The sequence below is a fragment of the Anneissia japonica genome, unplaced genomic scaffold, assembly GCF_011630105.1.
Source record: "Anneissia japonica isolate Jap-2015-1 unplaced genomic scaffold, ASM1163010v1 scaffold7028_len109220_cov148, whole genome shotgun sequence".
Classification (NCBI taxonomy): Eukaryota; Metazoa; Echinodermata; class Crinoidea; order Comatulida; family Comatulidae; genus Anneissia; species Anneissia japonica.
In genome coordinates this window covers 86,026-95,980 of record NW_022705303.1, presented here as the reverse complement: position 1 = coordinate 95,980, position 9,955 = coordinate 86,026, and the positions used below count along the sequence as shown (strand labels likewise).

The 9,955-nt window shown below is 32.3% G+C and overlaps 2 protein-coding genes across 2 annotated transcripts; both read left to right on the top strand.

Moving 5' to 3' along the window:
* Positions 1-20: 20 nt before the first annotated feature.
* On the top strand, positions 21-2,745 carry LOC117105486. The gene is made up of 7 exons (XM_033246649.1): positions 21-173; positions 380-483; positions 740-867; positions 1,059-1,349; positions 1,934-2,023; positions 2,139-2,321; positions 2,476-2,745. Exons 1-7 carry the CDS (start codon positions 136-138, stop codon positions 2,743-2,745), a joined length of 1,104 nt encoding a protein of 367 aa, XP_033102540.1. The 5' UTR covers positions 21-135.
* A 273-nt stretch (positions 2,746-3,018) lies between these two features.
* Positions 3,019-6,337, top strand: LOC117105485. The gene is made up of 5 exons (XM_033246648.1): positions 3,019-3,768; positions 4,283-4,450; positions 4,682-4,721; positions 5,172-5,303; positions 6,147-6,337. Exons 1-5 carry the CDS (start codon positions 3,535-3,537, stop codon positions 6,335-6,337), a joined length of 765 nt encoding a protein of 254 aa, XP_033102539.1. The 5' UTR covers positions 3,019-3,534.
* Positions 6,338-9,955: the final 3,618 nt, after the last annotated feature.

The following is a 9,955-nucleotide window of genomic DNA, read 5'->3' as shown; positions in this document are numbered from 1 at the left end:
AATAAAAACCTAATGTAAGGATGAAAACTTGGCATATACAGTAGTAATTATCCTATGTGTATATTTGATTGTGAATATAAGTGTATAATGCAAAATTAAGGATATATTATAAAGTTTTGATTGTTTGACAGTACTATGTACTCTGTTGCTGATTTAGAAGTTATAAAAGCAAGGTTAGTTTCAAAATATTATTTTAAAAGTTAAAGAAAATATTTGGTATAAGTAAAGTATGTCATTATTTAAATTTATAAACCCATTGCATATGATATAATTAACATTACAGGTTTCCTGTTTCTAAGTATTTTTAAGTATTCTAAGTAGGATTATATTTATATAATAAATTATGTTATTGTTATTATATTTATCTAATTATCAATAGATTTAACAACAATGAACCATCAACAGATGGTATTGTAACAACAACAGTATTTCAAACTGTTAATGGAGATTTCAGCAAATGGAAGGAACAGAAAGATGTGGATGGTATGAATATTATAATTTCTTAAAATATGAATAATTTAATTTCCAAATTAATTGTCTAAATATTATACATTGCTGTTTTTATAATTTATTTTCATGACCTGTTTTTGAAAACAGAAAGAACAGAAGGATGTGGATGGTATGAATATTATACTCTCATAAATAATTTAATTGACAAATTTACTGTCTAAATATTATTATTTTTTATTTTTATAAATTATTTAATGTTTCTTCTTGAAAACTTTTCAATATTGTACAGTTTGTGAACTAACGAAGCAGATACGTGAGCACGCCATCGCAGAAAACCTTGCCAAGAAGCTGAAACAGCCAGAAAGCCAACAAAACACAACTAATTCTGCATCATCTAGTTCTACAGCCGCTTCATCGGTAAATTTGTATTCATTATAATTTCAAAAATTACTTTGATTACTTTAGTTGATGTTCTTTTTAATTTTAATGTGTATTTTTTTTTTTAGCTCTCAGCCTAATAAGACAAACATTGCCTGAACCACTGGTTTAAATTTTTGCATAAATTTTGAACTGAGCTGGATTAGTCATTCTTGAATGTTTAATTACAGAAGCCATCAGAAGCAACTAGAAGTACAAGCTATACCAAACTTCCAGACGAAGGAATTCATAAGAAACTTGTTGCTAAACTTGCTGTACATAGCAGTTTCCATCCACCTACCCTATTTGGCCAACCATTTTCAAGAGCCATACATCGAAGAGCCAGATTTGGTCAACCACTTCAAACAGCAGATGTACTTAGCAGAAATGCTATTCAACAACACAAAGAGAGTTTTATACCAAGTGATGTCACATGCATTTGGGACTATGCCGGTCAACTGACCTATTATATATCTCATAGGGTGAGTAAAACATTCTACTGAAAGTTACATTTGAAAAATATTGTATGTTTTTTTTTTATTTGACATGACTAGCTGGTGAGTGGCTGATTAGTCGTATTGTGGTAAAAATGCCAGCCTTCCAGTCCCATGATACTTCGTTATAATCCTTTTAACTTAAAGCCACTCCTCCATAACCTATATGAGAATTAGTTTGAACATTACAATATTGGATATTTAAAAGAGCTGAATATCAACTGAATTTGTGGCCTTAGCTTGAAGGGTAACACTCTATCTAACTCAAATCAAACAATAAAAATAATTTGTTATGGTTGTCAGAGTACATGTATATAGGAATTCGTATATGATTTATATCTATATATAGTGACTGAATTTCTGGTTTTAGCTTGAAGGGTAACCCTCTATCTAACTCAAATCAAATAATTAAATGTATTTCTTATGGTTGTCAGAGTATGTATATAGGAGTTTGTATAAGATTTATATCTCACTTGTTAAGTGACTTAAAAGTAATAAAATCATTTTTTCAATGGTCAGTTGTAACAGTGCTGATTTTAATATATTTTAAGTTTTAAATTGTGTCTTTTCAGTTTTTCCTGACAGATGGATCATCATACTGTGTTGTGTTCAGTGTGTTAGATGATTTGGATGCTCTGGCAAACCCAAGAGATTCACTGCAAGTAAATACACCACTTTCTCTTCATTGCAGGTTTTCAATTAGCCGTAATTAGTTTTATTGCATCAATTAATCTCATACCGTTTTGAAAATTATGTGGCTATTTTTTACTTTTTCAGGGACAATTTGAAATGACAAATCTTCAAATGAATGTATTTTGGATGCGGTCTATATACGAACACGCTGTACTACTCTATCATGGAAGAACACAGTTAATCAACGGCATATCCTCACCCACGATCAGTTTAGTTGCCACACACAAAGACAAACTATTGGGAACTGAGTCAGAAAAGGACAAGCTGGTGATACATTGTCTGTTTTTTAGTAAAATTACAATATTTGATTCTTAAATTCTTCAATAAATTTACTAATATTATTGTCTGTTTTTTAGTAGTTACATTATTTTTTTCTTTAAATCTTGAAAACATTTACTAATACTTTCAATTTTGTTCACAGATCACAACCAAGTTCAAAAGAATATTTGATGAAGTCAAAGGAACACCATACGAAAGTCATGTGGATCGCGAGATGTATGTTGTAGATAACACTGTGCGTATGGATGAAGGGATTAAGAAATTGAAGAAGAATTTCGGGGGATACATGAAGGCAATGGCAAAACCTATTCCCACTAGCTGGGTTGATTTCCAGTCCAAATTACAAGATGTTGGAAAAACAAGACTCCATGTTTTCATACATATGCTTTCATATAACAGTGGAGTTGAATAGTTAAGATGCTTGCCTTCCAATCCCAGGGTCCTGGGTCCAATTCTTGTCAGTGATGCAGGATTTTATTTCACGAACAAAACAACTCCACTCCCTAAATCTCATATTGAGATTTAGTTTGTGTAAAGCATTGTGTGTGTATGTTTGTCTTGTGTAAGGGGTTGTTGCCTACAAGTAGGACAGTGATATATTCGCTATTGACAATCCTTGGCACATGTATTGTGTGCCTAAATAAATAAATAAAATAAAAAATAAATGTTTATAATTGAATAACATTTGAATAATATTTGATGAATATGATTATAATTACACAAGTACAAATCCACAAGTCCAACGCTACCCATCTCATAAATTTTTTCCTCTTGTATCCTAATCCCCCCCTCCCTCCTTTGACAGACCTTGTCGGGCAGTGAAACCATAAAAAATATAAAAATAGGTTCACCTCAAGCCAAAAAATGTCTGTCACAGTCTTGAGAGTGCTATTTCCGGTCATTCAGAAAATTTATCTTAGAGCCAACACTGATCTTGCATCCTTTGGGTCTCTATAGTAGCATTTATTTACCTTAATCAGTGTGATTCAGCAAAAGTGATATTCCGTCATCTTATAGTAACTGAGTGAAGATGAATGACAGTTTATCTTGCGTAATGAACCTTGGACTCCCTACTTTTCTCTATCAACTACTTCAAAGCTTTTTATATTAACTTATAAGGCAAGAGCCAATCAGTGTTAGAATAATAACTTTGGTTAGAAATCTAATCAACATATATAAAGCATATATTTCTTGCATTTGTATGAATGGAATTCTCTTTTCATTCAACATTTTTAAGGTCGCGAAAATTGCATCTGAATGTGGAATTTCTAAGCCAATGCTCAACACTGTCCTCGATTATCTAAATGACATTGGAATAATTCTGTACTCTAAGACTAATGAGAAGTTAAAGTATACAGTTATTACGAACTTGCGCATGATGATCGACGTTGTGACGAAAATCATCACAGTAGTGAAACCAGATGATATTGACAAGGTAAGCAATATAACAATCTCCTATAAATATTTTTTAAATTATTTTTATGATCTTTACAATTATGGTGAATTGCATGCATTTTATGTGTTCATATTTTTTTGTAGCTGCCTATACTGAAGCAGTGGTATAGGCTCGACCGTGAGGGAATTCTACAAGAACAATTGCTACATCATTTGTGGCGACATGAGATAGCGAAAGATGCCACAAATGATCTGTGATTTAATGAAAATTGATTACTTTAAGTGGTTCCTTTTAAATGAACCATTCAAATTTATAGTTTTAATTTTTCGATTTAAATCGCATTACCATTACATTGGTTAATTTTTTGTCCTCCATCTTTATATATATTTCTGCATGTGTTTGTTTACTGAATGACCTCTTGACAAAAATCATCACAGTAGTGAAACCAGATGATATTGACAAGGTAAGCAATATAACAATCTCATATAAATTTTATTTTTTATGTTGCTTGATGAGGAGTCACATGCATCCTATTGTTCATATTTTCTTGTAGTTGCCTACACTGATGCATTTATGGAATACCCTTGATAGTGAGGGAATTCTACAAGAACAGTTGTTGCTCCGTCATTTGTGGCGACACCAGATAAAGAAAGATGCCAGCAACTTTGAGGTGTTTATAGAACTGATGAAGGTGTTTGGGTTGCTGTTTGAGAAACAAAAGGTAAGCTGGTACTTATGATTTAGCACATAAACTCTTTCATACAGTATGTGTGTGCATACTACTTTTACATTATTTATTATTTTTACTGTATATTCAACTAAATTCAATTATTATGCTTCAAATGACTTCAAGGGCCAATATCTGCTAAGAATAGCATTCACAGATACACACACCAAAACAATTATGAAATATATACAGTATAAACATTAATAAATTTCCTGTGAATTTCAGTGGGGAGTGTGCATGGGTTTGCAAAAATCAACCAAATGGGGTAGGAGAGTTGCTTATAGTCCCAGATATGGTCAAAGGGAACAGCTATTTGGGTCATAGCTTCAGTGTTGTAGGGCATCCAATGTCTTTATAATCAACTTTAGCCTTGTTCACTGTGAAAAGTATTATAGTCTGGACTAATTTTACTAATAATAATAATAATAATAATAGTGTAGTTTTATATAGCGCACATATCCATCTAATGTAAGATGCTCAGGGCGCTTAATAAGTGGACTTGGAACTCGACCAATGACTTTCTTCGCCCCTAAGGGTCATTTCGTGTCTGTGCTACCCGGTAACCCGGATTTTGACGATCTGAAAAGGAATTGACTGGTCACCATTTAGGGGTGTTGCATTCCTAGAACACCTACAAAATTGACATTATATACACCTTGCATATGCAGCCATAAAAAATGTTTAGCATAATTTTATCGTATTTGATTTTTATCAGGTATTAAGTTACTGTACCTTCAACAGCAACTGAAAACTGTGTATGTTACTACAGAAGGAGTCGGCTATGAGTTACGTGTCTATTGTCATGCCTGTGAACCTACGCTGCGACCGCTGTATAAACTTGAGGAATGTTTGAAGAATAGTGTGCCATGTGGGGAAAAAAAGTAAGTCGCAACAGCTCGTATCAGACGACTTTTTTCAACAGGTTGGTTTAAGAATGTGATTTGTTTATGAAAAGGGTTTTTATATTTTATTATGGAGACACATTACTACGGTTTTTAGGGTCACTAAAATAATGATTTATTTTCTATTGAGTACAGAAAACATTTTCCGTTAGATAGCTAACATTTGAAATTTAAAATAAATAATAACAATATCTAAATAACAAAATAAGTCGAAATGCTCTGAAAATGCTACATGTTTTTTCATTAATTTTAAATAAAAGTGATGATATTACTAGTATATGTATTAGTGACAGATATTGTTGTGCAAAAGGATAACTCTTTGCTCTACCTTCTTCCACTGGCAGCAACAAAAGAATATTTAAATTATAGTTAGTCCTATTTCAGTGAACACCCAACCAAAACCCTCCCTCTTGGCACTTTGCACCTACCAGACTTTTTCTGGCTTCAAATCTGATGTATTCAATTCAATTCAATCTTTAATTGCATCACAAAAGCTTAACAACAAAGACAACTCAGAGATCATGATTTAATATCACAAAATCTTTTTATTGGTGCTTTACACCCAGCAGAAACATTCCGGCTCCACATCTGATGTATTCAATTCTATTTAACATCTTATTATTGGGGGCAGAAAAGCAATGCATAGATCATAATTTAATATGTAACCAAATACTAGATGAGGGGTTACATAATATAAAGATATGTATGTATATGTATGATATATTTACGTGAATATGACATTAATTCTTAATTTTAAAAGCCCAATATTTTATGGTTTTGTTGTGCAGGTTTTGATGATAGTTGTACACAAGAAACCCTGAATTTTCTGGCACTTCACACATTGATTGTTGGTCGTGGAATTAAAGAACTACGGAGGTATTTTCTAGATAAAGCTAACCTCACCAAATCAGAAGTCAAACCATTTTTGACAAGGGAGAGCCATGGATTATTAATGGATGTTGATTTTGGAGATGATTAAACAACAATATTGATGAATTTCATATGGACATAATGATGAAGTTAATTCGCTTCTGTTGTCACAATACCAACACGGAAGACTTCTGGGAGAACCCTCCGTTTGATGACAATTCTGAGCTGGCAAATGTTGATTGTTGCTGCTGATTTTGCTGATGCTCATCGTGAAATTCAATACCATCAAAATGAAAGTTGTGTATTAAAGTGCATAATTGTAATTATGACAAATTGAAATTTAATAAACTTGCTCTTCCAAATTATTTAATTTTCCATTTCATTATTGACCAGAAATAGGTATTTGGCACACTGTCATTGAAGAAATCAAGAATTTCCAGGCTGTGTTATCAGCTGTCGTTGATGTTGGAACTGCAACCATGAGAAATTACATATTGGAGGTTAACAAGATTAACAAGAACGATGAAGGAAATTATCTACTGTCCGAGAAGAGTAAAGGTAGCTTTAAAAATGTATGGAAAAGTATCAGTAAAGTGCAGAAGTCGAAAATGTTCACACCGTCGGCTGACATTGATACATTTGATATCTCCATCATGTATTTAATCATTCGTAACTGCTGCGTTACAATTCCAGAGTCATTTTGGAAAAACCCAGATAGACTGCCTAACTTGGTGCACATCCACGACTATAGGAACGCAAAGCTGGCACATTCCCCCGACAGTAGAATGTCAACTAAAGAATTTGAAATTGAATGGAAGAAAGTGAGATCAATGTTGCATGCTGCAGGTGCTTCTTTAACTGACATTGACAAATATAAAGCACTAAGATTCATCAACTAAATGCATAATTATACTTTGTATTTAAATTTCTGCTGTAAAATATGAACGCAGTATGTTCATTATATTTCTGTTCACTTACCACGAGATATAAATATTTTAGCACTGAGCAAAATTTCTGATTTTTACATTTTCTGGTTTAAGCGCACTTAATTTTGGTGATCAGGGATAGCCTGTCATGAGTCTTGAATAAGGCATCCATTGTACAATCACAAATAATAATTGGTGCTTGGATAGCAACTGTAGAATGTAGTCTGCTATGACATGATTTATTTTATCAAATATATACGTAGTATTGTCTTAATCTATGGTCAGCAACCTTGAACCAAAATAAATTTCCATACCTTCCCACAACCAAGGGCTCTAGTTACCCCACACTTTTAGGAAAAAACCAAATATTCAACAAGCAAAATAATAATCACTGTATATCAAAATAATGTCTCGTAGCAACAGTTTGTTGTGGGGATTATGATTGTCTATACTTTTGATAAACTCTGGTTCTTCTGCCAAAAATTTGCTGAGATTTTTCGAAGACATCAAATTCTCCACAAGACAATATGAAATCATTAAATTAATAATACTACTAGACTTGCCCAGGAAATAAATGTTTGAGCACGTGATGCAAATGACGTTTTATAATATAAGTTTTGGTTTGATGTTTTCACAGGAATCTTGGTTTGTCAGTGTTAATTGCAACCCTCATCAAATCCGTTTTTGTAGATTCATCCTACGATCCCCAAACTTGGATCGTGATCCATGGGTTACTGACCCAAGGATCACGACCCAAGTTTAAATTACTTAAAACTTTTAATAATAATATATTTATTAACTTTTGTATCTTAATATGTACCATTGTATCAGCAGCTCTTGCTAAAGCTGCTTAATATTTTATAGGGATAAATCATTGTAAAATATTAATGAAAATGTAGGTTTTTGAACAATCAAAGCTTAACATGCACAGAGAGATCAAAAACAAAATGAAATTTAAGAATTATTCAATTCGTGTGTATTTAAAGTTCTGCGTATTCACATTATAGACGGGCTACGCCAGGAATTCCCTGACGAGGGGTCGAAGCTCCCTCATCAGGGAACCGCAACCCTGATCGAGGAAAAAGTTATTGTCACAGAATTTTTTAATTCAAAATAAATACATTTTGTTTTAATCGTGGGATTCTTTACACTGTCAGAAGTATGAGCCCACTGTCGGGGAAGAGCTGGCGCCACCACAGCAATCCATACAATCGCAATAGTATACAATACCTTGAACATACGGTAGCACTGTTTACACTAAACAGTTCTGAATCCCTAAAAGTTGTCAGCTTAGTAAGGCATGCTTGAGATTTTGGTGCTTGAGATTTTGTCTTTGTCCAATGACATTGCTGGAAATTTTCCCGACAGGGGGGTCCAAGCAGAGAAGCAACGGTCCCCAACGATGGTTCTTTCTCCCCTTGAACCACCCATTAGCACCGCCCCTGATTAGTGATAGGATGGAGTTTAAGTAGTTTTCAAGGAGAATTTAGATATTTTCCAAGGAATTTAGACTCTTTAAATTATGTTTACCGTCACCAACCGCAGTATTTAAGAAGCGATTGAAGAATCAAAAATTGACATTTACTTAGAGAGATTTAAAAAAATTGAACTTTAGACATTTTTTAAATCATGGTTGTTTCAAAGTTGTGTGTATTCACATTATAGTTTTAGTAGTTTTTCAATAAGAATTTAGATGTTCACAGAGAAACCCTTTAAATTATGTATACTTTCACCAAACACAGAACTTAAGTAGCAATTGATATGATAGAGGTGCATTTTTGTGTAATACACTGACACAAGACTTTTGATGAATGTAAGAACATTTGTAATTGGTAGGGCCTACTGATAGTCTTTTTGAAATGATGTTGTATGCTCTTTTGTCATTTGTACATTTTATCAAAATATTTTGTAAAAAACACCATTTGGTTGTAAAGTGTGTCATGCTGAAATATAAAGTTATTGTAATGTAAACTTTATTGGTTATATACACATGCCATGTAATTTTATAATACAACTGAATTTTTACATTTAAAGATCACAGTATGCAAAAAAAAAGAAAAGACTACCTAAAAAATTCAAACGAATATTAGAAGGATCAAATCAAAATTTCAAAATTTCAAATTTTTAGCATGAAAGACAGTGTATCTTTAATGTATACAATTCTTTTCTATCTACAAAGCTTATTTTATAGACAAGTGAAATTGTGAATGTATTTACAATGTAAACTTATCAAATGGATGTGAAATTTTTGGAAGTCACTTATTTTGTGTTCTTTAACTAAAAACTTGTCCATAAAAAAAAGATATTGCCATGTAAAAAAAACTTTCCAGCTTATCTTAGGAGGCTAGCTAATATTCAGGGCCCTCTTAAATATTTATAATGTAATGATTATAAATGTCATTTGTGGGGCTTAGTATGACGTGCTGTTTGAAGTATATATATGGGTTACACCAGTTTGTTATGTACATATATTTTTTTTAATGTTTTTTGTAACTTTTTTTTCAATTTTAAATTTTTTTATGTTTTACATGGTATACAAGCAATGTACAGTAATTTTCTTTGGATAAATAAATTACTTTGTTTTTGAAGATATTTTGTCATGAGAAAAATTCCTGTTATAAATATCTTAGACCTAGAGATTTGAAGGCAGGCATCTTAATCACCAAGTTACATCAAGTCATATCAGAAAGACTTTCTTGAATACAACAAAAAAATTACTTGAATTCATAACATCATTTGTTCTTAATATAACAGCAAATTGTATATGCCTACTAGTATTAGACCTACAGTATGTCAATATA

Bases quoted from the DNA above. Each gene is read 5' to 3' on its own strand.
- LOC117105486 (XM_033246649.1), top strand. From the start codon at position 136: ATGTACTCTGTTGCTGATTTAGAAGTTATAAAAGCAAG. The intron at 174-379 runs GTTAGTTTCAAA...AATTATCAATAG, and splicing joins TTAGAAGTTATAAAAGCAAG to ATTTAACAACAATGAACCAT. The intron at 1,350-1,933 runs GTGAGTAAAACA...GTGTCTTTTCAG, and splicing joins CCTATTATATATCTCATAGG to TTTTTCCTGACAGATGGATC.
- LOC117105485 (XM_033246648.1), top strand. From the start codon at position 3,535: ATGAATGGAATTCTCTTTTCATTCAACATTTTTAAGGTCGCGAAAATT. The intron at 4,451-4,681 runs GTAAGCTGGTAC...TGTGAATTTCAG, and splicing joins TGCTGTTTGAGAAACAAAAG to TGGGGAGTGTGCATGGGTTT. The intron at 4,722-5,171 runs GTAGGAGAGTTG...GATTTTTATCAG, and splicing joins GCAAAAATCAACCAAATGGG to GTATTAAGTTACTGTACCTT.